This window comes from Stenella coeruleoalba (genome assembly GCF_951394435.1).
Source record: "Stenella coeruleoalba genome assembly, chromosome: 15".
Classification (NCBI taxonomy): Eukaryota; Metazoa; Chordata; class Mammalia; order Artiodactyla; family Delphinidae; genus Stenella; species Stenella coeruleoalba.
In genome coordinates this window covers 83194278-83220810 of record NC_137161.1, presented here as the reverse complement: position 1 = coordinate 83220810, position 26533 = coordinate 83194278, and the positions used below count along the sequence as shown (strand labels likewise).

General features: G+C 44.1%; 1 protein-coding gene across 4 annotated transcripts; it reads left to right on the top strand.

Annotated features, from left to right (window-relative positions):
- The first annotated feature begins 50 nt into the window (after positions 1-50).
- On the top strand, positions 51-26476 carry PMS2 (PMS1 homolog 2, mismatch repair system component). 4 transcript variants are annotated; one of them, XM_079899060.1, is made up of 15 exons: positions 51-268; positions 2472-2606; positions 3281-3367; positions 3551-3653; positions 4352-4535; positions 7551-7718; positions 8313-8410; positions 9787-9886; positions 11467-11551; positions 12941-13096; positions 15515-16385; positions 19437-19604; positions 21896-21996; positions 22538-22707; positions 25335-26476. In XM_079899060.1, the coding sequence occupies exons 1-15, from the start codon at positions 157-159 to the stop codon at positions 25476-25478; spliced, it is 2682 nt and encodes an 893-aa protein (XP_079755186.1). In that variant the 5' UTR covers positions 51-156; the 3' UTR covers positions 25479-26476. The 4 variants fall into 4 exon arrangements, with proteins under 4 accessions (XP_079755186.1, XP_079755188.1, XP_079755187.1 ...); XM_079899061.1 differs by having other exon boundaries at positions 171-268; positions 2467-2606; XM_079899062.1 differs by lacking the exons at positions 21896-21996; positions 25335-26476 and having other exon boundaries at positions 22538-22679.
- Positions 26477-26533: the final 57 nt, after the last annotated feature.

Genomic DNA, 26533 nt, shown 5'->3' with positions numbered 1-26533 from the left:
GGTGTCCGGGAAAGCTCAGTTCCTGTGCTCTAATTGGCCCCTGCTAATTTGACGTCATTGACTCGACCTTTGACACAACCAATCAGCGAGAAGGAGAGGTGGGACGTGTTCGTAGCCTTATCCGGAAGTGGCGGGACACCGTGTCGGAAGCAGCCAATGGGCGGCAGGGTGGCTGGATTCCGTCCCCCCCCACCGTGGGAGCGGCGGCGCAAACTGTTCCGATTCCAGGATCAGGCTCTGCATCCATGGAGCAAGCCGACGTGCCGAGGTGAGCCGAGCTTGCAGCCTCTACTCGCGGTCGCCCTAAGGCCCACAGCGTTCCAGACCCCTGAGGGGAAAGTGACCGCGGCGCTGGGCGAGCCGGCCGCACGGAGGCCCCAGGCCAGGCTCCTCGGCGCTCCCCCAACCCGCCGCCCTGTGGGTGCACTTTGAGGTCGGGGTCCGTGGGGGATTCGGCCCGCTGCCCGGACGCCGCCATGCATCTGTGGACCTGAAGCCGGAGCTTGAAATCGCAGTAGACGGAATTAATTTCCTTTTTACCTGGTTGCTCTCTCTTCTTTTTCAAAATTGAGGGTTATTTTCGGGGACGCTTTAAGGCATATGCTAATTTGAGGTGGACAGTTTTAAGAAACGCATTGCTTCTGCATCTCGAGTATGTGATTACCGGCAGCTACACCGAATTAGGGGTAGCGAATCTTCGGGTAGCACTGTTGCACTGTGTCAGATTCCTGAATCCAGATTCGCTCAAATAAATATCAGGAATAGACCTGTAGCCTATGGTGTCTTGCCAAATCAACAAACTTTTTAGAGATACTTTATTCCTTTTTTTTTTGCGGTACGCGGGCCTTTCACCGCTGTGGCCTCTCCCGTTGCGGAGCACAGGCTCCGGACGCGCAGCCCCTCCGGCCATGGCTCACGGGCCCAGCCGCTCCGCGGCATGTGGGAATCTTCCCGGACCCGGGCACGAACCCGTGTTCCCTGCATCGGCAGGCGGACTCTCAACCACTGCGCCACCAGGGAAGCCCCTTTATTCCATTTTAAGTGGCGTCATCTGCAGTTTTTCCATTTGAGACAAATTTGAGTGGAATTCTTTGCAAGGTCGAATAAGAATAAAGATGTTTGTTCTTTTTTTTTTTTTTTTTAACAAGGGTTTACCGAGGGTCTATTATGTGTTGTATGTTGTGGGAAATACCCAAAGATTTCCCTCCCAGGGATGCTCCTGTGTTCAGTTACACCCAAGTTATCAATAAAACCGATTACTACAAATTGCTAAATTAGTGAACATGTACACGAGAGGTAGTTTGCCAGGCAGAGGAGTAGGAGGCTACACACCTGTATGGGCAAGATGCAGTGTCTAAAAGAGCTTGTGATATTCAGGAAACAGTTGTTCGCTGTGACCAGAATGTAGGGGAATTGGCAATGGGAGGATTGGAGAGAGAGAGAAAATAAGGTAGATTGGGGTCCAATTGTGACTAGATTTGAAACTTAATATAGCAGACAGTGGGATGCTAGTAAGTTTTTTTCTTTTTTAAATAATTATTTTTTGGCTGCGTTGGGTCTTTGTTGCTGTGTGCGGGCCTCTCATTGCTGTGGCTTTTCTTGTTGCGGAGCAGGGGCTCCAGGCGTGGTGGCTTCAGTAGTTGCAGCACGTGGGCTCAGTAGTTGTGGCTCGTGGGCTCTAGAGCGCAGGCTCAGTAGTTGTGGCGCATGGGCTTAGTTGCTGCGCAGCATGTGGGATCTTCCCGGACCAGGGCTCGAACCCGTGTCTCCTGCATTGACAGGTGGATTCTTAACCACCACACCACAAGGGAAGTCTGCTAGTAAGTTCTTAAAGCAGAAAAATTATTTGACCAGATTTGTGATTTCTAAAGTAACTCCGGTGGTAGCATGGAAGATTGATTGAAGTAGAGAGGAAATGGAGACAAACCAGTTGGAAAATTCTGAAGGTAGGTACAGCCAGAACCGTGAGGGCCTTTGCTAAGGCAGGAGCTCGCAGCCTGGGTTTGGAGTGGGGATTTGTAGGCAACCATAGGAATAGTTACCCAACTGGTACCCGATTTCTGAGATGGTTTTGATTTTGACATGAACACTGGATTTCCCAGCAAAATTTTGGCTTTTCGAATTGTGTGGGAAACATTGCTTTCAATTTTCAAGAAAGAAGATCCTATTGTTGCAAAAGATTATTCACCCATAGACTTAGGGGGATGTGTCTCCTCCATGTAGATCCCAGTTTAATTAGATTTTAAATGTCTGTTTCATTTGAAGTATCTATTCAGAAGACTTTTTGACAGATGCTTAAGGACTGTAGACCAACATTTATATTTGTGAATATAATAAACGGATATGTTAATATAATGAATGGATTAGACGCGTTAACTGTTAACGGAGATGAATCATTTCCCACAGTTAAAACCAGGATGAAAATGCATAATTGCCTCCTTGCTGTCTTATAACCTGTTGCTTTAGTTCAGAACTTGCTAAGGCCATCAAACCTATCGATCGGAAGTCAGTCCATCAGATTTGTTCTGGGCAAGTGGTTCTTAGTCTAAGCACTGCTGTGAAGGAGTTGGTGGAAAATAGTGTGGATGCCAGTGCCACTAACATTGGTAAGTTTGGGAGAGTTTTAAACCACAAGAAATAATCAGTTTATGCTGTTTTATTCAAGACATGTTTGTTACTGTAATAAGGCAATCAGGTATTGATATACAGAGAAATTATTATTTTTTAAACATAAATTTAGCACATTATTATGTGCCTAGTATTTAGCTAGGTAGTAATAATAATAATAGCGGTTAACTTTTATTGTGTTCTTACTATGTGCCAGGCAGGCATTGTGCTAAGAGCTATACAGATGGGATACCTCATTTAATCTGTAGAATAACTTTATGAGATTGGAATTATTATTATTGTTATAATTATTATCTCCGTTTTACAAATGAGGAAATTAAGGCACAAGGAATTTACTTTTGTTTTGAGGTTATAAAGCTAGTAAAATATGATCCTAGGGAGTCTGATTCCAGAACTTGTTCTCTTTAATGACTGTGTTAACACTGTCCTCTTGAAGGAAAGAAAAAGGAAAGAAAATAAGAACAAAACTATTTTATCTGGGCTAGTAAATAGCCAAGAAGGCCTTTAAAAAATAAAATATACAAAATGACAGTAGTACATTTAAATAAATATAGTTAGGACTCAAAGTTGCATTTTGTAAGTTATAAATACTGTCACTCTAAAGCCTTTTTACATGGATCAATTTGAGAAATCAATATTTTAAACTTTCTAGAGCTCAGGCTTAAAGACTATGGGGCGGAGCTCATTGAAGTTTCAGACAATGGATGCGGGGTAGAAGAAGAAAACTTTGAAGGCTTAAGTAAGTTACATTTTGCTAATCCTATTTTAAAATATTTGGGCCAAATGTCTGAGAATTGGGCGTAACACTGTCTTAGGAAACACAAAACAGCTTTTTAAAACCAGTCACTTGGGTGGGTATTGTGTGTGTTCATTGCTGTATCACTTGCGATCTCTTCGGCCTTACTCTCCACCTCTCTTTCAGCTCTGAAGCATCACACTTCTAAGATTCAGGAGTTTGCTGACCTCACTCAGGTTGAAACTTTTGGCTTTCGGGGGGAAGCTCTGAGCTCACTCTGTGCACTGAGGTGATGCAATAATTTTATCCACTAACTTGACCCCTTATAAAAATCTCTCTGAAAATTGAAAAGTATGCTTAGAATCATTATTGTTTACACTTTTCCATCGGAATGTCTCAACTACTAACTTCTGCATTCTGTTTTATCTTACTACCAACCTAAGTGGTAATACTTCTGAAATGTAAGCAATGAATGAACAAAATGAAGCAAATAGTATTGTAAAAAAGTTGTTACCCTTATTAAGGCAGTAACTTCTCAATTTAAAAGTAAGGTATAAATAATACATTATAGATACCATATGCTATTGGTTTTAATTTATTTTGACGTTGAGGAAAAAATTTAGCTGAAGCACTTAATTAATTACACAACAGCTTCTAAGATTTTGTTAGAACAGTAGTAGCCAAACTGAGAAATAACTCTTTATTGGTGAATACGTAAGTTTTGAGATCTTTTATTTTGCAGTTTAACCAAAATGAGTATCAAAGCTTTTATCAAAACAAAACATTTACAGAACTCTCTCACTACCTGTTGGGCCAAACCTTGGATTTTATGATGACTCCTTACCCATTTAAACTCTCTTGATGATCTAGGAGGGATCATCACCTTTTTAGGGGAGTTTAGAGAGAACAGAAGCGAGAAAATGAGCACGTGATGACCAGCACCTGGGAGTCTCTAGCTGACTGTGCTCTGCTGGCTTTTTTGTACAGTGATGTAACTATTTCTACCTGCCACACATCTGCGAAGGTTGGGACTCGACTGGTGTTTGATCACAATGGAAAAATCCTCCAGAAAACCCCCTACCCACGACCCAGAGGGACGACAGTCAGCGTGCAGCAGTTATTTTATACGCTACCTGTGCGCCATAAGGAGTTTCAAAGGAATATTAAAAAGGTACGGTAGAGGGCTTCCCTGGTAGTGCGGTGGTTGAGAGTCTGCCTGCCAATGCAGGGCACAGGGGTTCGAGCCCTGGTCCGGGAAGATCCCACGTGCTGCGGAGCAACTAAGCCCATGCACCACAACTACTAGCCTGTGCTCTAGAGCCCGTGAGCCACAACTACTGAGCCCACGTGCCACAACTACTGAAGCCACCACGCCTGGAGCCCATGCTCTGCAACAAGAGAAGCCACTGCAATGAGAAGCCCACGCACCGCAACAAAGAGTAGCCCCTGCTTGCCGCAACTAGAGAAAGCCTGCGCGCAGCAACAAAGACCCAGTGCAGACAAAAAATAGATAAATTAATAAGTAAATTAATTAATTAAAAAAAGAAAGGTACGGTAAATTCAGAATCCGAGAGCCTAGAGAGTGTGATGCCCAAATGTAGTCCAAGATCACTCAGGGTGGTTTGCACTCCCGTTCATTCTCTTCCCTTGATTTTTGGAGAAGTGCTTAGCTTGCTTCTTCCCCTCAAAGACCTAACTTTTGGGTGATTTACCCTTTTTTTTTTTTTTTAATAAATCTGTTTATTTTATTTATTTATTTTTTTGGCTGCGTTGGGTCTTTGTTGCTGCACATGGGCTTTCTTTAGTTGCAGCGAGCAGGGGCTACTCTTCATTGCAGTGCCTGGACTTCTTATTGCAGTAGTTTCTCTTGTTGCAGAGCACGGTCTCTAGGTGCGAGGGCTTCAGTTGTTGTGACACACTGGCTCTAGAGCGCAGGCTCAGTAGTTGTGGTGCACGGGCTTAGTTGCTCCATGGCATGTGGGAACTTCCCGGACCAGGACTCGAACCTGTGTCCCCTCCATTGGCAGGTGGATTGTTAACCACTGCACCACCAGGGAAGCCGCCCTTTTCTTTTCTTGAAAAGAATCATCAAATTGTGTTTATGAGGTCTTCTAATATGGGAAATGAGTCTTTTAAGACAAGCATTATTTTTTGATTCTATCTTTATTTTTAATAAGGTCATTTTTTTGGCTCCCTGAGAAGTGAATCATTACAAGTTTTATGAATTGGAATGAAAATGAAAAAGATAAATATTATATAATTGTGTTTAAAAAGCAGTTATAAATTGTCTATATATGTGTATACATACATGTGTATATACATAATCATATATATATACACACATGTAATCATACCTGTGTGTGTGTGTGTGTGTGTATGATTACAGTTTTGTAAAAACAAAGCAACTGGCCAAAATATGCATAGAAAAAAGCCTGGGAGAGTAGACGCATGAATGCTACCAGTGGTTATTCTTGGATGTGCGATCACTCGTGCTTTTTGCCATCTTCCTTGTACCTTTCTGTTTTGTACCTATATATTCTTTATAATCAAAAACATTACTTAAACATATGCTGCTAAAAACTTTCTTTACCTTTAAAACAATTTGTGCTAGTTATAACTTTATTAATTTTGGAAAAATACAGGAAACTTTAAAAATGTTTTTTAATTCAAATATTAAAAATTTTGTACAGAGAAAATTATTATTATTTTGTATCTTATGGTAAAAAAAAATTGGTGTCTTAGAAAATACAGGCATAAAGAACTTGTGCTCGCCAGAGATGACCATTGTTAACAGTTTGGTGAATCTTCCCAGACTCCTTTTAGTTTCATGTATTTATAAATCTTGGAAATTTTTTCAAGATAAATATTTTAAAAAAATGAAATCAAGTGACATAGAATATTAAACATTTAAGTCACATGGAATTGTGTGCAGTAGAAAGTTGGTATTGTCTCTGCCTATCTCCCAGAGTTTGGTTTATATCCCTTAGACTTTATTTTTTAATTTTTTAATTTTTAGTATTTATTATTTATTTATTTGGCTGCTCTGGGTCTTTGTTGCAGCATACGGGATCTTTAGTTGCAGTGTGCAGGGTCTTTAGTTGCAGCATGCAGACTCTTAGTTGCGGCATGCATGTGGGATCTAGTTCCCTGACCAGGGATCGAACCCGGGCCCCCTGCATTGGGAGTGCGGAGTCTTAACCACTGGACCACCAGGGAAGTCCCTATATCCCTTAGACTTTAAATGCATACATGTATATACAATCTTTATACATATGTTTCTATTTTTCTAAACAATTGGGATCATATTATATATACTGTTCTATGCCTTGACTTTTTAATATAGTATATTGTAGATACCTGTTTTTGGTCGATTGGTAACTACCTTATTTTTTATCATGGCACCATTATGTGGATATACTGTAATTAATTAGTCCGTGGTTGATGGTTGCTTAGGTTGTTTATAATTTTTCACAATTACAGATTGTTTCAATGAACATTTTCATAATCTTTTTAAAAAATTTTTTTAATTTATTATTTTTATGCTTGGCTATGTTGGGTCTTCATTGCCGCGTGCAGGCTTTTCTCTAGTTGTGGTGAGCGGGGGCTGCTACTCTTCGTTGCGGTGTGCGGGCTTCCTACTGCGGTGGCTTCTCTTGTTGCAGAGCTCAGGCTCTAGGCACACGGGCTCTAGGCACGCGTGCTCAGTAGTTGTGGCTCACGGGCTCTAGAGCACAGGCTCAGTAGTTGTGGCACACGGGGTTAGTTGCTCTGTGGCATGTGGGATCTTCCTGGACCACATCTCAAACCCGTGTGCCCTGCATTGGCAGGCGGATTCTTAACGACTGTGCCACCAGGGAAGCCCTTTCATAATAGATCTTTGATTGTTTATGCGAGTCTTTCTACAAGGATAAATTTCCAGAGGAGGGATTTCAAGGTCAAAGGGAACATAGTTCTCGATTTTTAGAGCAGAAGGCCTGGACATTTTGGAAATGAGGAAAGTGTGGTCAAGCACCTTATCCTCTGATTTCCCTTTGATACCATTCAACTCGTGGATCATTCTGTCAGGAATAATTTGCCTTATTTGTGAGATGATATGAGAACCTTGAATTGACTGTATAACTTGAATCATGCGCTGCTTGTAAGATTGAAGTAACATTGAGTCCTTGCATTTGTGTTTTTTAAACAGGAGTTCTCCAAAATGGTCCAGGTCTTACACGCCTACTGTATCATTTCAGCGGGCGTCCGTGTAAGTTGCACCAATCAGGTTGGACAGGGTAAGAGGCAGCCTGTGGTGTGCACCAGTGGAGGCTCCAGCATGAAGGAAAATATCGGATCTGTATTTGGGCAGAAACAGGTAGTGGTGGCCTGTTCTTTTGTTTTTTTTTCTTGATTCAGGTGCTCAAATCTCGCACCTGGAGCTCTCCGGCAGTCTTTTCACTGATCTCCTAGCCTCTAGACCGAAGCTCACTCTTATCCATCCACCACCACGCAATGAAAATAATCATTCTAAAACAAAAAACTGGGTGGCCAGTTGTTTAAAAACACTTTATTGCTCTAGTGATTATGGCAGGTTTCTACTGTCCTTTCCAATCGCGTAAAGAAAAAATTCTAAGAATTGATTTTTTTTTAAACTACGTCCCTATCACAAAAATTAATGTTAGGAGCTGCAAGTTTTAAAATAATCCTTTTACTCTCTCCTTGAAAAAAAAGTATTGTGGGCAATGTATTGTTTATGGAGAAGTAGGAGCACAAGTGTTTCATCTTGCTAATAAATCAAAATTATTTATTATAGAACTGCAAAATGCAACTATTGAGATTCTTTGTCCTCTTAATGTGGACAGCTTGGCTAGGAAGGAAAACACACAAAACCTTCGTTATATCTTCCTTTCTGAAGTCAGGCTGGTTCTTGCTTTATTAGGAAATAACTGTAAACCGTGATTTCTTTCAGTTGCAAAGCCTCATCCCTTTTGTGCAGCTGCCCCCTAGTGACACTGTCCGTGAAGAATACGGGCTGAGCTCTTCCCAGGCTCTGCAGAACCTGTTTTGGTAAGTTAATTGGTGCCAGGAAAATTACGATCAAACAATTTTTTTGAGTTGTTTTTTTTTTCTTTGGTTTTGTTTTTAAGGATTGTGATTTTAAAGCTTATAGTTTCTTATGTCCATTATAAACTGTAGGCAGTATTATTGCTGAGAAAGAGGATTTATATGGAGGAGTCAGGTTCTTAATGTAAGCAGTATTCTGGGTAACTGGTGCATTTTAGGGGGTTTCTTATTAAATTAGCGTTTGTAGAAGAGGCTCTGTTTAGTGAACAATTAGAATAACTCTTAAATTATGTATAATGTTTCACTTTGTCAGGGCCTGGCATAGAGGGATAGAGGCGCTTTTCCTTTAACTCGTGCCTTACCCAGAATCCAATCCAGCATCATTACTTTTAGTGTAAGAAAAATAGACATTTTTCCATAAGCAGAATTGGGCCCATATTGCTTACCCTCCCTCCACTTGCCTTTGGCTTATCCCTGAAATTAATGATGGGGATTCATTTTTTTTTTTTGTGGTACGTGGGCCTCTCACTGTTGTGGCCTCTCCTGTTGCGGAGCACAGGCTCCGGATGCGCAGGCTCAGTGGCCATGGCCCATGGGCCCAGCCGCTCCGTGGCATGTGGGATCTTCCCAGACCGGGGCACGAACCCGCGTCCCCTGCATCGGCAGGCGGACTCCCAACCACTGCGCCACCAGGGAAGCCCGGGGATTCATTTTTTATGCTAAGGTATCATTCTTATGGAAACTCAAATATCCCTGGGGTAAATCTCAGGTGAAGCCCTTAACCAACGCCATAGGAGATAGAAGTTTGCTAACTGAGAACAGATTTTATGTTTTATATTTATTTTTTTGGCCGCACCGTACGGATCTGAGTTTCCCAACTAGGGATTGAACCTGCGCCTCCTGCACTGGAAGTGCAGAGTCTTAGCCACTGGACCTCCAGGGAAATCCCAAGAGAACAGCTTTTGAAAAAGCGGGGAATGTGGGCAAAGATCCTGGATACAGGTCCATGGGCTTCCTGGACAGCTTGGTGGGGACTGCACGAAGGTTCTAGAATGTGAGTGTGGGGTGAGACCAACTCCTTGTGTGGAGGCCAGGGATTTAATAGGGAAAGTGAGAGCTGAAACGAATCAGTTTTGAACCCACTGGGTTGCCCATGGAGGATTTGTCAATGATGGGAGCTTTGGAACATTCCAGAGGGTCTGTGTTCCTTAGTGATTCACCAGAATGGAGCACAGATACACGTTACCTGAAATGTTAATACTTGTCAGCTCATCACCAGGGGTTATGTTTTTATTTTTCACTTTGAGAATGTGCCGTTTGATGTGTGTCTGATCCTTTCTGTTCTGGAATCCTGCCCTAACGGCATTAACATTGAACAGTATCTCAGGTTTTATTTCTCACTGTGCTCACGGCGTGGGAAGAAGTTCAACGGACAGACAGTTTTTCTTTATCAATCGGCGGCCTTGTGACCCAGCAAAGGTATTTCAAAATATGGGGGGATTAGTTTTTTCTTTTAGCTTTTAGTTTTAATTTTATTTTTTATTAAATAACATTTTCTGACACAGGCAATTTACATGGAACTTGGGACTTTGACTCAGAAACATTACTTTATCTTTTTTCATTCTAATCAATTTTATTCTAAAAACATGTTTTTATGCAAATATATTGATATTATTTTAACAATGTTATATTGTCATTTTAAAATATTTTTAAAAATATCTTTAAAGTGTCTTGCTGTTAATTTCTTTTTAAAAAAATTTTTTATTTTATATTGGAGTATAGTTGATTTACAGTGTTGCATTAATTTTAGGTGTACAGCAAAGTGATTCAGTTATACATACACGTGTCTATTCTTTTTCAAATTCTTTTCCAATTTTGGTTATTACAGAATATTGAGTACAGTTCCCTGTGCTCTACAGTAGATCCTTTGTTGGTTATCTATAAATCATCTTATTTTAGGCATTTAAAAACACCTACCATACAGTGGTTTCAATTATATATATGTGCATACATATGGACACATATTAATAACCAATATATTTATTATCGTAAAAATTATCACTATTAGAAGAAAGTAAACATTTTAAAACATTCACCATTATCTAGACTATTTGGTATAGACTGACACACATGCGTATGCTTTTGTATTTTCTCTTTGTTCTGTCCATTTTCCAGGAAAATAAGGGCCCAGATTACTTCTGCCTCAAACTTAAACTGATCATCTTGATTATAGCACTTTTAGTGGTCAGTTTTGACTTTGCATCTTCCGCAATATTATACCTAGCAGTGAAAGTGCCAAGTCTTAATCACTGGACCACCAGGGGATTCCCCAAAATTACTTCTATCAGCCAGATATGGTTCAGCTTCTATTATTTTTCTTCTCTTTTTTTTTTTTTTAATATTTTTTAGCGTATAGAGCGTAGAAGTTTTTCTTTTTTTCTTCTTTTTTTGGCTGCGCCATGCAGCATGCGGGATCTTAGCTCCCCACCCAGGGATCCAACCCGTGCCCCCTGCATTGGGAGCACAGAGTCTTAACCACTGGACCACCAGGGAAGTCCCTCAGCTTCTAAATTTTTAACCTATATTGTAATTGGTGTGATTTTATGGCTTATCCCTAATGCCATTTAATAATCTCATTATAAAGTCATATAAATACATTTCTGTGTACATTTGAATGTTTTATGAGCATTTAAACCGCACCTCATTTTATTGACATTTCTTTAAGAGCATCTTGAGTATGGAAAAAGATTCAGTTTTATGAATCTATGATTAAAGATACACCTTTGAAAAAAAAAAAGATACCCCTTTGAGAGGAAAGAGGAGACTTTTTTTGGGTGATGGATATCTTCATTATCTTGATTGTGGAGATGGGTTCGTGGGTGTTTATATATGTCAGAATTTATTAAATTGTATACTTTAAGTGCAGTTTGTTTTAGGCCAATTATACTTCAAGAAAGCTGTTCAAAATGTATCCTTTTAACGGTTGGTTAGAGTAGCATGTTATTAGAAACTGGGGGAAGGAAACATTTATTCTTTTCTAATCTTTGTTTTTTGTATAGGTTTCCAGACTTGTGAATGAGATCTATCACATGTATAACCGGCATCAGTATCCATTTGTTGTTCTTAACATTTCTGTTGATTTGGGTAAGTTCCACTGACATTTCAGTAAAATTGGTGACCTCTTTTTTTTTTTTTCAGGCTGCACATGGGCTTTCTCTCGTTGCGGCGAGCGAAGGCTGCTCTTCGTTGCGGTGCGTGGGCTTCTCATTGTGGTGGCTTCTCTTGTTGCGGAGCACGGGCTCTAGGCGCACGGGCTCATAGTTGTGGCTCATGGGCTCTAGAGCGCAGGCTCAGTAGTTGTGGCTCACGGGCTTAGTTGCTCCATGGCATGTGGGATCTTCCCGGACCAGGGATTGAACCGTGTCCCCTGCATTGGCAGGTGGATTATTAACCACCGCACCACCAGGGAAGTCCCTGGTGACTTACTCCTAAAAGAATAAAATGAGATTATAAAGCTCTGATATGACCAGAAAGAGACTTTTATAGCAACAATTAATGGTGATACATATTTTTATAGACTTAAAAAATTTTTTTTAATTAAAAAAAATCTTTTTAGACTTTTATTTTTTATACAGACTATATATCTCCTGCTTTCTACTTGAAACTACATTAATTGTATTGTTCGGAAAAATGTGACTTTTTCACGTCAGCCGAGGGAGAAAGTAGACTATATGTTCTCCCTGATTTTGAAAATAACTCATTTCATGTAGATACTTTTCTTCTGATTGCTGATATTATGGTTTATTGTTATCCAATATTTTTTTAGGTGCTTAGAAATATATATGTGCACACCTTAAAAATATATATATATTTAATGATATATCCATATTTTTTGGAGTGAGAAAATAATTTTGGGTAATTTTGTGCTCTTTATCCTTAGATGTGAACATTTTCTCTTCCATGTCATTAAAGTTTATTCAGAAACATGATTTTAATAGCTCTATTGTATTTCAATGTGTGGATATATCTTGATTGTAAACTTTTATGTTTGTGCCTATTTTAGTTGTTTTCAGTTTTTAGAAATTTAAATACTGTTCTTATAGATAAATCATTACCTATGTTTTTGATTATTTCTTCAAGATAAATTTCTAGAAGTAGAATCATTGGGTCAGTAAATGGGATCCTGTTATACCGATTTACACACCTACCAACAATGTGCTAGGTGTTATAATTTTTAACCAGATTCAATAGATGATAAAAATGACATTTTAGTTTGCAATTTTATCGTACCTTTTCATGGGTTTATTTGCTTTTTTTCTTTTGCAATTTACCTACTCAAATGCTTGCATATTTCATCTCTTTAAAAAATTATTCATCTTTTCCTTGTTTATTTGAAAGGGCTAGTTTTATAGTATGAATATGAATCTCGACATGGCTTTTGGCAAGTGCAAGTGAATAAAATAGTCGATGGGGAAATATCTCTTGTTAAACGTGAACTTAAACACAATTGGCATCTTTTCTATTTTGCTTTAGAATGTGTCGACATCAACGTTACTCCAGATAAAAGGCAAATTTTACTACAGGAGGAGAAGCTTTTGTTGGCAGTTTTAAAGACGTCTTTGATAGGAATGTTCGATAATGATGTTAACAAGCTCAACGTCAGTCAGCAGCCGCTGTTTGACGTCGAAGGTAAGAGAAACACACGTGTATAAACAGCTTCTAAAACTTGTAGCTGTTGTGATACTTTCCTTATTCTTTCGGAGGCAAAGTTTTTTTTGGCATGAAACAAAATCTGTCAGATTTTGATGGGTACCTACCACCTCCATCTCTGCACAGTGCACAAATAGACATGGAGATGGGGGGCAGGCTGGCCTAGAGGAGTATCTGCCCCAAGAAGTGGATCTGGCTGTCAGAGGGGATAATGGCCAACTCAGAGAGGACGTGTCACCCTAGAAAGTACGTAGCTGCAGATTTAAGGTAATCTGGATCACCCAGGGCTGCCTTCTTACCAAGACTCACCCATTCTCCTTTCAATAAACACGCCCCCATTGGAATTCCCTGGCAGTCCATTGGTTAGGACTCAGCACTTAAACTGCCAGGGCCTGGGTTCAATCCCTGGGTGGGGAACTGAGATTCTGCAAGGCAGGCGGCGTGGCCAAAACCAAAAACCAAACAAACAAAAACACTCCCCGAACTTGGCAAGCCTTTTGTTAATTTCCAGAGTTCTGAAAAAGTTGATTCTGACCATTTTTACCCGTTTTCTCCTATCTTTTATGGAGTAGGGAATTTGGGGGGGCCCTCACTCTGCCGTTTTCCCTCACGTCCCCCCTGTGCATTCATCACTGAGTGGCATGTTGAGATGAAACTTGGCCCAAAGCTGGTTTGACCTCGGTAAAAATATGCACAATCATTGTTTTACTTCCTGATCCTGAGTGAGCAGCCTTTCGTTTAAATAGTTGGTTTTATTCTTTTGCCTCCAAGCTAAGTGCATCCGGGGCACCTTGCAGGGAGGCGTCCACAGCTGAGCCCAGTAGCCTTCCGTAGCGAGGCAGGAGCTGGCTACCCCTTCTGACAGCCAGATCCGCTCCTTGGGGTGGATACCCTTCTCTAGGCCAACCTACCCCCGAGCTCTACGTATGTTTGTGCAGAGACGGAGGTGGCGGGTCCCAATCACTGTGTACTCCAGCGGGGGGAAAAGAGCAGCTCAGGAAGCTGAAAATACGTTTGGTGGAAAGCTCAGGTGACAATCAGAGGAAGTCGTTCCGGGATGAGGCTTCATAACGCGAGGGTACCAGGAGCCATAAGCCAGGGGTTAAGAGGAGGCGCGGGACCCAGAGTGGCTCTGTCCTCCCTTTTCCTAACACCCCTGGGGTTGGGGGGCGGAGAGGCTGACTTGGAAGACAGTGAGGTGCGCTCTCATCAAGTGCCACGGTCGGCAGTTGTGACAGCCGGAGAGTATGGTGGGAACACAAGCTCCTCAGGGTGGGGCGGGGCTGCTGGGTGGTGGGAGAGGCGCACAGGACCACTGCCACGAGTGCGGCCGAGCTACTGACCTCACATCTCTGCCGCCCACTCTGCATGGGATAGTATGGCTGCGTGCGTGCATGTGTGCGCATGCGCGCGCACGGGCCCGGGAGGGGGATGGGGCGGAGGATGGTAGGGAGCATCGCGTCTGTGTGGAATGGGCCGGAGGTAGCAGCTCTGAGCGCAGGCGCGCACGCAAGCGCACACACGCGTGCGCACGTGCGTGGCCAGAGAGGCCACCCCATACAGGGAAACTGCTCAACTTATCTCTGCATCTTGAGGCACAGTCAAATCGACGCCCTCTTCTTAGCCCTTTCGTCGAAGTACAGCATCCACACAGAAGCAAATGTGTCGTGAGCGCATCAGCCCTGAGATCAGGAAGCAGCACCCGCAGAACCACCCTTGTACCCCTTTTCAGACACTAACCCCCGGTGGGAACCGTTTTCCTGACGTCTAACACCATGGATTCGTTCTGTTTTTAATTTGAAGGCATCCAGTATTTACATTTTTCCATCGTTGGTTTCTCTCTCAATATTTTGTATGTGAGATTCATCCAAGTCCTGTGTGACAGTTCATTTATTCATTCTCGTTGCTGTGCAGTATTCTGTTGTATTTAAATACCACAACTTATTTGTGGACAACTGGGTGGTTTCCAGGATTGGGTTGCCATGAATATAGCCGTCACGAATATCCCCATCCATGGTTTAGGCCAGCACAGGTAGACATTTCTGGTAGGATAGCAGTGCGGGGTCACAGGTGTGCATGTTCAGATTAGATGTTCCCAGAGAGTTTTACAAAGCAGTTGTACCAATTTCAACACCACCAGCAGTATTTAAGCATCCCATTTGATCCTCAGCCTTGTAAACATTTTTTTAAAAAATTTTAACTGTTCTGATGAGTATATAGTGGCATCACATTGTGGTTTTAATTCATGTCTTCTTTATGGTTCATGTAGAACTGTGTTCACACATTGGATCAGCCATTCGGAGCTCCTCTTTTGTGAAGTGCCCGTTCACGTACAAGTATCCCCTTATTCTATTTCCGCGCAGCCCCTGACGCCCTTCTCTGTTCACATCTGCTTAGGTCACTTAATAAAAAGGCATTCGGCAGAGGTGGAGAAGCCCGTGCCAGAGAAGCAGGATGATCCCGCCCCATTAAGGACTCGCGGGGAAGAGAAAAGGGCAGTGACCATTTCCAGACTGAGAGAGGCCTTTTCCCTTCGTCACACAGTGGAGAACAAGTCTCGGGGTCCGAAGGCCACCGACCCAAGACGGATTTCTCCACGACAGAAAAGCAGCACCCCACTTCCTAGCGCTTCAAGGCCCCTCTGCTCCTGGAAGCACATCTCTGAACCTCGGGAGGAAGGGGTGACTTCCACTCAGGGGCCCTGTGACCCGATGGGCAGAGTGGACACGGAGGAGGGCTGGGGGCACAGCAGCGCATCTGCCGGCTCTGAGGAGGGGTCCAGCACCCCCAAAACGGGCAGCCAGCCCAGCAGTGACCATGTGGCAAGCTCCCCCAAAGATGGGTTTTCGCAAGAAAATGTGGAGTCTTTGGAGAAGTTACCTGAAACGGACGATCGTCTTTCGGGCACGAATTGCCACTTAGACCACGAAGAAAGCAGCTCCCGAGCTAGAGTTTCGCTGCAGCCAACTCAGCTCTCATCCCCAAACGCAAAGCGTTTTAGAAAAGAAGGGGTTCCTTTAAATCCCGATGTCCCTCCAGAGTCCATGAAAACTCAGAACGCTTCAGCGCCCGAGGTGGATGTAGCTGTTGAAATTAACAAGAAAATAGTGCCCCTTGACTTTTCTATGAGCTCTTTAGCCAAACGAATAAAGCAGTTATGTCAGCAAGAACAGCAACAAGAAGGTGGACAAAATTATAGGAAGTTTCGGGCAAAGATTTGCCCTGGAGAAAATCAAGCAGCAGAAGATGAACTAAGAAAAGAGATAAGGTAACAACTTTTTCCACTCGCCAACTTCTTTTCCTTGCCTCTCACATCCATCGCATTAATTTTCTTTAAAGAACTCTTCGACCAGGCAGTTCTGCAGCCTGAAATCTTACAGGAATTTTTTTCCTTAGGTTTTCTCTGCACATCTTTTCCATCGGGTCCAAATCAATCAAGGCCTTCTTCACCCCAATTTTATTCCTTTTCCTGGAGGTTTTCAGCGCGTGGTGACTTCTCCCTGCATTGAATTCAGGGCAGCTTTGGGGAATATTGCTATTTCCCATCTTTCCATTTGAACATGTATGAGGAAAACTTATCACATTATCAAAGCTATGATTTCAAGAAGATTGCATCAGATAGGGTTAAGTAAAAAAGTCAATTTAAAGAAAAATCTTCACAATACAGATAATAGCAAACACTGGTCACCAGCACTTTCTTGACAGTCGTCGTGTCCAACATTGCGACTCTTAAAAATGATGAATTCTTTTGAAATAGTTTTTATTTTTTAAATTTTGTCTTTGTTTTGTGTCACCAGTTACTGAAGTGTGCTGTGCACAGTGCAACTCAGCAAGTACGTTGCGTTTTTATAGTACTTTTAGCCTGGACCACACAGGCTTTGCCTGATTTCAGTTATAAATTCTTCACTGAGTATTATATAATTTCTTTGTTATTCATAGTGCCTAGCTTACACGGAGAAGGGTTTTCAGGAACCTTTATTTCTTTTAAAAGGTGTGTAATTAATGGAAATGAATCTTTCTGGTTGTGAACTCAGAGGGAGCCAGTGAAGAGAGCCAGGTTCCTTAAATATTTTTAAATAGAGATTTTAATTAAGTTTGCAAACATGTATTGCTCACCTGTTATCATGGTTTTTGAACGTTGGTATGCCTAAGAATCACTTGGAGAGCTTGTTAAACAAGCAGGACCTATGTATGGCCAGATTCCAGTGTTTCTGCCTTAGTAGATCTGGCGGGTCTTGGGTGTGGAGCCCAGGAATCAGCATTTTTGACAAGTACCCCAGAAGGTCACATTGAGAAGCTGATCCACAAGGGTCTGGCATTGGCTTCTGGCTTTCAGGGCACGGCTGTTGGATTGGCTGTACTTCTGAGCTATTGGTCTGATGAGGTTTATGTTTTCCTGAGAAGCACAGGAAAAAGTATTGAGCTAAAGGTTAGGCAGCAGTGAAGATACTGAGGTTGTGTTTACCAGCTCCTGTTTCTGCATTTTGAATTATAACTAAATATACCAAGCTGTAAAACTTTGTTTCTTTAAGCCAGATGCTAGGTTCTAGTTTATGGTGGGAGATACGCCTGCCGAAGACACAGAAGACCCGGGTCTTCAGGCCGGCACAGGTTCTTCCCATGGGCAATCTGCCTGGGGAACCGGAGCAGACCCAGGCGGTTCCTGGAAGAGCAATCAGAGGCAGGGAGTTGGTATTTGTGCCAATTACCAATTTATTGCCTCTCAGTTCCAAATCCACTCTTTGCCCTGCTTTGCAGTCCTGGAGGCTGAACCATGTAAGCGTTTCTCCTGGTGCACTGTTAGACTTGATCAGCAGGGGGCGCTGGAGGGACACTGCAAGACAGCAGGAGCCGCGGCTTCTCTTTTGCTCCTGTGATGCCCTTGTCTTTTCCTCCTACAAGGCAGCCACTGGCAGCAGGCAGGAGGCCCAGCAGTGCTCACTCTACTACTCCAACCAACTTATTTTCATTCATAAATGAACGAAATGCAGCCACGCCTGTTCCAACAAAGTCTGAAGCTCAGCCTGGGGTGGGCAGGGGGTGGGGGGTGCTCCCCATTAGAAGGATCGATATCCACTATTGACAAAAAGGTACTCGTATACAGGTAGCCCTCCGTATCTGCCGGTTCTGCAACTGCAGATCGAAAATTTTAAAAAATTCCAGGAAGTTCCAAAAAGCAAAACTTGCATTTGCTGCGTGCTAGCAACTATTTTACATTGCATTGACATTGTAGTAGGTATTATGAGTGATCTAGAGATGATTTAAAGTATATGGGAAGGGTGTGCATAGGTTATATGCAAGTACTGTGCCATTTTATGTAAGGGACGTGAGCATCTGGGCATTTTTGTTTCCTGGGGGTCCTGGAACCAATCACCTGCATATACTGAGGGACAACTGTACATATTGGTGGGAGTGTAAACTTTTATAGATGTCCTATCAAAGTGTACATATATAATAATAACACATCTAGGGATTTATCATACAGATACATCCCCAGTAGAGAAGAGGTATGTAGAGGGATGTTGCACCTTTGTTTGTGTTTCTTAAAATGGATACAACTGAAGTGTCCTTTAGTAGAGAATTTGTCAGACAAATTGGTACATCCACATACTGAATTCCTACATGGACATTAAAAAGAATGAAGTAGGTCTCTATGGTCTGAAAAAATATCTGAGATGCATTGTTAAGTGATGAGAGTGAAATGGTGTGAAGAATTGATTCCATTTTTTGTTTTGTTTTGTTTTGTTTTTTTGTTTTTTGCGGTACGCAGGCCTCTCACTGTTGCGGCCTCTCCCGTTGCGGAGCACAGGCTCCGGACACACAGGCTCAGCGGCCATGGCTCACGGGCCCAACCGCTCCGCGGCATGTGGGATCTTCCCAGACCGGGGCACAAACCCGTGTCCCCTGCATCTGCAGGCGGACTCTCAACCACTGCGCCACCAGGGAAGCCCCATTTTTTTAAACAATGTATAGTCAAAGGTCTGGAAGGATATGGACCAAATCATTAATAGTAGTAACTAATGTCACCTGGAGAGTTGGAGGAATGAATAATGTTATCCTTAGAAAGTGGGATTTTTAGGGACTTTGTCTATTTTATGTTTTTGTACTTTTTTATTAGTGTTTTATAAGCAGAGAAGGAATCTTTTAAAACGTCTTCTAAAATGGGAATTCCCTGGCAGTCCAGCGGTTAGGACTCCGTGCTTTCATTGCTAAGGGTGTGGGTTCAATCCCTGGTTAGGGAACTAAGACCCCACAAGCCGTGCAGCGCAGACAATAAAAGAAATTAAAATGTCTTCTAATTAACATTTTCTACATGCAGCAAAACGATGTTTGCAGAAATGGAAATCATTGGTCAGTTTAACTTGGGATTTATCATCACCAAACTGAACGCAGATATTTTCATAGTGGACCAGCATGCCACGGATGAGAAATACAACTTCGAGATGCTTCAGCAGCACACTGTCCTCCAGGGTCAAAGGCTTATAGCGTAAGTTCATTTCAGTGTTCAGAATTTTCAGTGTTGTTTCATCCCGCAAATTTAAGATCTCTTAGCTATAAGAGTGCCTATCTTTATCTCTGTCTAAACCTACCTATACCTATCTATCTATCTATCTGTATTTTTTGGCTGTACGTATCCTTACAGCAGATTTTTACACTTTTTGCGTAATAATAGTCATACCTGCCATTTAGGGAGTGTTATTTGGTGCCAGGCGCTGTTGAAGCAATTTATATTTAATCCTCACAAACGTTTGAAGTAGTTACTGTATATTACCACCAACATCTCACAGGTGATAAAACTGAGAGACGTTTAATAACTTGCCCAAGGTCACACAGCTAATGGATTCTTTAAGTATCAAAAGATACTTAAAGTTCTTTTAAGCTGTTCAAAAATGCTGATCACTGGTTGGCCAGAAAATCCTTTTGATGAAGAACAATTTATAGTACAGAGTATATCTACTTAGAGTACATGGAGTTCACGTGTTCAGAAGGTCAGCAGTGCCTGTGTGTCTGTCCTCAGCTGTGGTAGAGCGATACCAGTGATTAGTCACTGCAGAATTTGGTATTTATCTCTCTTTTGCCAAATGGAATGTTTTACACTGACCATTCTACAGGGTGGTGTGATGGTGTTGCATATAAACCAGAAGTCCTTCCTTAAGCGAAGTCCTAAGGAGAGGTCTTGGATTTTCATTTCGGAAATTAAACTACGTAATTAACTCAGATCCCAACGGCAGCAGATCCCAGCATGAAGAAGTTACCGCTAAAACAGCCACTCAGCTGGAAAACATACCTAGTTTATTTGCTGAGTACTCTGTATCCTACAGAATGGCTTAATTATATTTATTTTCAGTAGGAGTAAGTAGTGATAGTAAAGACATTGAATGAGCCACTGTATAATACTGAGCTATTCCTGCCCCTGTTACAGAGGTCGTTTATTTTTTAGCCATTTGGTGTAAGTACGGTCTCATTTGTGGCATTTCAAGTTGACCTGGATAATCACATGCCACTGTGGGTCCCATGTGGATCACACTTCAGGATGAAAGGATAAAGACCACGACTGCATCCTTTCCTACTGGCCCAGCATAGTTTGGCCCTGATGACCTCTTCAGCTGTTCCTAAGCCCTCTTCTCCTGTTCTCTATACTCTGGCCATCCTTCCTTTTCCCTTGACAGGCCTGATGAATTCCTACAGAGCCATTAAGCAGAATGAAGCAGATCTTTGTGTGTGGCTCTGGGAACACCCATGGTCCATCCTAGGGCCTTTTTACAGACTGTTGTCTCTGCCTAGAATACTTGCCCCTGCACCCACCCCTCACCCCCATCACCTGATAACTGCCACTCAGCCCCAGATCTCAGCTCAAAGGTCACTTCCTCAGAGAAGCCTTCCCCGACGCCCTCTCTCTCCAGGCCAAGTCTCACATGCTCTGTGCTCCTATGGCCCTGGGTGTCTCTTCTTCCTGATTCTCAGTGTAGTTTGTAATTAAAATTTGTTTGTTTGACTGTTTGATCAATGACTTTTTTTCCCCACCAGACTGTTTGTTTCGTGAGAGCAGAGAACGGGTCTGTGTTTGCTCACCTTTATATCTCCTGCTTTAGCGGTGTCTGTCTTACTAAGCACTCAGTAAATCCAAGAGGAGAGATGGTTGGATAAAGAATGCAGGCAGGGGGGACTTCCCTGGCAGTCTCGTGGTCAAGACTTCGCCTTCTAGTGCAGGGAGTATGGGCTCGATCCCTGGAGCTAAGATCCCACATGCCTTGGGGCCAAAAAACCAAAACATAAAACGAAAGCAATATTGTAACAAATTCAATAAAGACTTTAAAAATGGTCCACATCAAAAAAAAAATCTTTAAAAAAAAAGAATGCAAGCAGAAGGAGCAGGATAGCAAAACAGATGCTGTTTCTTCTGTTTTCAAATGTCTGTAGTGACCGAACCCAACTTTTCAAATTGTCTTTATTGTGAGGAGGAAAAGTAGCATTTTTAGGTCATATCGTTATCTTGGAGAAGAGAATTAAAAAAAAGACAGTCATTGGGGTGGTATGGCAGATTGAGGAAAGGCAGGCTACTTTTGGAGTTACTCTAACTTCTAAAAAGAACTTAAAAAAAAATTAAAAGGAAATGCTCGGAGTTTTGTGACAGGAGAGGCTCATAGCTGGAAGCATGTTATTCGTGTTGCTTTTTGAAATGAATTCAAAGAATCACAGAATTGTTGTTTTAGTTTCATTTCTGCTTTAGAGCCAAATGTTTGACTTCAAGGTCTAGTTTGGGTCTCTCTTTTTCAGACCTCAGACTCTCAACTTAACAGCTGTCAATGAAGCAGTTCTAATAGAAAATCTGGAAATATTCAGAAAGAATGGCTTTGACTTTGTTATCGATGAAGGCGGTAAGTTATTACTTAGGATTGTAGAACTGTGTCCTTTTAGAGCTGAGAACGATCTTTTTTTTTTTTGATAAATTTATTTATCTTATTTATTTATTTTTGGCTGTGTTGGGTCTTCGTTGCTGCACGCGGGCTTTCTCCAGTTGCGGCGCGTGGGCTTCTCATTGCGGTGGCTTCTCTTGTTGCAGAGCATGGGCTCCAGGTGTGTGGGCTTCAGTAGTTGTGACTCTCGGGCTCTAGAGCGCAGGCCCAGTAGTTGTGGCGCACAGGCTTTGCTGCTCCACGGCATGTGGGATCTTCCCGGACCAGGGCTCGAACCCGTGTCCCCTGAATTGGCAGGCGGATTCTTAACCACTGCACCACCAGGGAGGCCCGAGAACGATCTTTGAGGTCATACACTTCAGCGTCTTTTATAAGAGATGAACATGCTTCCCCCCAAAAGCGTTTTGCTTCTGCCCTCTCTTTCAGATGTTCCTTACAAATAGCACCCAAATGAATCAGATTTTTCAAATGACGGCTTTTTCTCCAAATTTTCTTCTTTTAGCGCCGGTCACTGAAAGAGCTAAATTGATTTCCTTGCCAACTAGTAAAAGCTGGACCTTTGGACCCCAGGACATAGATGAACTGATCTTCATGCTGAGCGACAGCCCCGGTGTCATGTGCCGGCCTTCCCGGGTCAGGCAGATGTTTGCCTCCAGGGCCTGTCGGAAGTCTGTAAGTAAAGCAAGCTTATTTGCAGGAGCCTGGCGGGTCTGCTCCAGCTCATGGGCCTTGGAAGTTCTCAGTTCAGCCCCTGACTTGTCAGCCTTATTAAATGTGGGTGATGGTCGCTCTGGGCTGTGTACGTAGAGTCCCATTGTCCTCAGCCATTGTAACACGTAAGCCCTGCACGTCTGCCTTAGGTCAGACCTCCGACCCATAATTACTGCTGTTTCTCAGCGTCCCTGAAGCAGTGTCCTCAGAGCTTTCGTCACTCCCACGCAGTTAGCTGGGGATCCACGTTGTTCATCTATGGACCTTATGGGCATTAATGACACTGGTGGGTAAAGATTAGGGGCCGCCAGCCCTCAAGGGCCCTGCACGAGATTATCCAGAACCCTGCAGTCGGCTCGCTTTTCGCAGGAGTCCCAAGGGCGGGCACTGCGTATTGTCTGGCTCCCGCTGCTCAGACTGGTTCTAGAAAACGCTAGCAGTGTTAGGTGATGAGCCTGATGTCAAAGCAGAGCACGTGTGTTTGCATCACCTGGCCCACCCCTTCATTCACTCAGCAGAGACCCCCTGGCCCACCCCTTCATTCACTCAGCAGAGACCCCCTGGCCCACCCCTTCATTCACTCAGCAGAGACCCCCTGGCCCACCCCTTCATTCACTCAGCAGAGACCCCTTGAGCCCCCTCTGGGTGGCCGGCCCTGGTCCGGGTGCTGGGGGCACAGGTCGGCAGATGAGGTCCTTGCCCTCGTGGAGCTTATAGTTTAGTGGGGGAAAGGGACATAACATTAATAACGGCAGCCTCAGATACAAGTTCGGTAGAGAAAACAGTATGGGGGTGGGGAGTGAGCACCGGGAAGCAAGGCGGGTGGTCGCGGTGAGGCTGTGTGAGGAGGTGACCTCCCAGCTGACGCTTGGAAGGTGAGCTGGAGCCCCTTGGGAAAGAACTTTCCAGATAGAAGAATTAGCAAGTGCAAAGGTTCGGGGTGTTTGGCGAAGCCAGAGGCTGACCCCGTGTGACGGATGGGGGACCAGGATGGGGGTGGGGCCCCATCCGGGGACCCACTTAGGGTCCTTGGGATCCTGGTCCGAACCTGGGTGCCTGCGCTGCACGTGTCAGGAGGTGCTGGAGGGTGACCATGGGAAAGAGACCACAGAGAGGGTGTCACAACGGAGATGGGGGAGGTGGGGCAAGGGCTGTGGCATTTTCACCTTTGGGGGTGGTGGGGTTCAGCATTCTCTGTTAGACGCGTTGTATTGAGATCCTATTAGACGTGAGAGGAGGTGTCTGAGAACAGTCACGTCAGTGAATCCAGAGCCAGGGGAAGTGTCAGTGCTGGGGAGAAAGGTTTAGGTTTTCTAAGTTACGGCCACGGCGTCGGATGAAATTCCTCCAGGCAAGAGTTTGATGAGAGAATAGGGCCCCGGACCTGACTTCAGCCACAGATGGTTCTTTGATAAAGGCCTAACCTTGATCTCCCCATCCTGGAGTCGGGGGTAGGAGTCAGAGCTGGGCCTGGCCTGTGCTGATGGCCAGGTGTTCACAATGCCGTGTCCTCGTGTGATGCAGAGATCTTTGGGGCCACGGGCTGCTCCTCAGTCCCCACGCTGGCGGGTCCCTGGCGCCGCAACGCTGTCTCCGCACAGCACATGGGCTGAGGGGGGCGGGCTGTCCTCTGCTGCACCTGTGGGCCCCGTGTCCTACGCTCGGCTCTAGCCACGCCTGCCACACCATCTCCTTCCCGCCTCAAGTCCTCGCTCGCTGTCCCTCTGCCTGGATGCCCCGCTCCGCACGCCTTCTTCGCCCACCTGGCCCCCTCCCATCCTCTGGCCTCCCTGAGCACCCAACTGAAGTAGCCTCTCCCGGGTGCTCAGGCACAGCCCGAGGGCTACAGAGGACAGACAAGGCGAGCTGTTTCATTGCAGGGAGGCAGGGACATTTGAGCAGCAGCCTGCGGGAGAGGGAACATGAGAGATGTAGATATCTGAGGGAAGCGTATCCTGGGTAGAGGGCACAGCCAGTGACAAGGTCCTGAGGCAGGTACTCGCTTTATGGGCTTGTACTAGAGGCAAGGGGGTGCCGGTGTGGCTGCAGTGGGGGCGGAAGGGCTGCTAGCTCGCAGGTGTGGGCAGTAAGGCCAGTGAGGGCCAAGTCAGGTGATGCACTTGGGCTATTATCCAGGTGGGGGGCGGGGCTTCGAAGAGGAGCCACGTGATCTGACGCGCCTTTAAAAGGAATCACTGGCCGCGAGTAGAGGACGAGTTGAAGGGAGAAGGAGGAGAGTGGGGAGGCCCGTTAGGAGGCCGCTGCAGTCGCCATGGTGGGAGGTCGGGGCGGCTGGGATGTGGATGCTGGTGGAGCTGGTGAGACTGGTTGGTCCTGGATGGGAGTGGTCGGCGTCTCTCCTGAGGATGTGCTGCCAAGACAGAGCCACGGAGGGGCTGGATGTCACAAAGAGGCCGAGGGCTGAGATACTAGAGGGTAGGGTTCTTCGGGGGAGGACTTTTCAGGGAATTGTTGCTTTTGTTGTAATCTTGTCCAGCCTCTTTGTAGAGAACAGGGCTTCTGAAGAGTTGCTTTTCTAACCAAAAACCAGTAAAACTTTAATGTAAGCCATCATGTCTCACATGCAGGTGATGATTGGAACTGCTCTTAACACAAGTGAGATGAAGAAACTCATCACCCACATGGGGGAGATGGACCATCCCTGGAACTGTCCCCACGGAAGGCCCACCATGAGACACATTGCCAATCTGGACATCATTTCTCAAAACTGACAACATTTCTCTCTTTCTTTTTTTTTTTTTTTTGCGGTACGCGGGCCTCTCACTGTTGTGGCCTCTCCCGTTGTGGAGCACAGGCTCCGGACGCGCAGGCTCAGCGGCCATGGCTCACGGGCCCAGCCGCTCCGCGGCATGTGGGATCTTCCCGGACCGCGGCATGAACCTGCGTCCCCTGTATCGGCAGGCGGACTCTCAACCACTGCGCCACCAGGGAAGCCCTAACATTTCTCATTTTAAAGAGTTATTGATCTTATTGCAGATTTTTCTGTTTTTCAAGGCAGGGTTTTAAGTAACCATTTTGGGGTTTGTTTCTCAATGAACCTGCTGCTTAAAAATGCATCAGGTCCGTTTAGAAGTGATCTTGAGAACTTTTTCAATCCATGTGGAGCATTGCTTGCAACATTTTTTGCTTCACATTTGAACATATGTGTGTGTGTGTGTGTGTGTCTGTCTGTCTGTCTGTCTGTCTGTCTGTCTGTGTGTGTCTGTGTGTGTGTGGTGTAGCAGCAAGAGCATGTTTTACAAAAAGAGAGCGCTTTGGAAGTCACCTAGACTTCTGCTCTGGCCTGACGTATTTTAGCCTGCCACTTTTCAGCTCTTAATGATGATTAAGCCCATAATGGTTTAACTTCATAAATTGAAAATTATGGTCCTTTTGAGTTAGTCATTTTCAACCCTAATGCATATTAAATTTAGAAAATAATCCAGAGATACCCAAGGGATATTCTCTGTCCAGCTGGAAGAAGTCGACCAGGTGGGGTGAGGTCTCTTTTGTTTTCTTTGTTGTTTTTGGCTGTGCCGCGCTGCTTGCGGGATCTCAGTTCCCTGATCAGGGATTGAACCCAGACCACGGCAGCAAAAGCCCGGAATCCTAACCAGTAGGCCACCAGGGCACTCCTGGGGGTCTCTATTTTTAAATGTTCTCCGCTGCAGCCAGGGTGGCAAAGAGCGTTGTAGGCAAGGGGAAATAAAAGGCTTTGATGTTTCTGTAACTTTGATGCTGTGAGTTGGTTTTCTGGGAGTGTGAACTGCAAGATGGTCTAGTTACT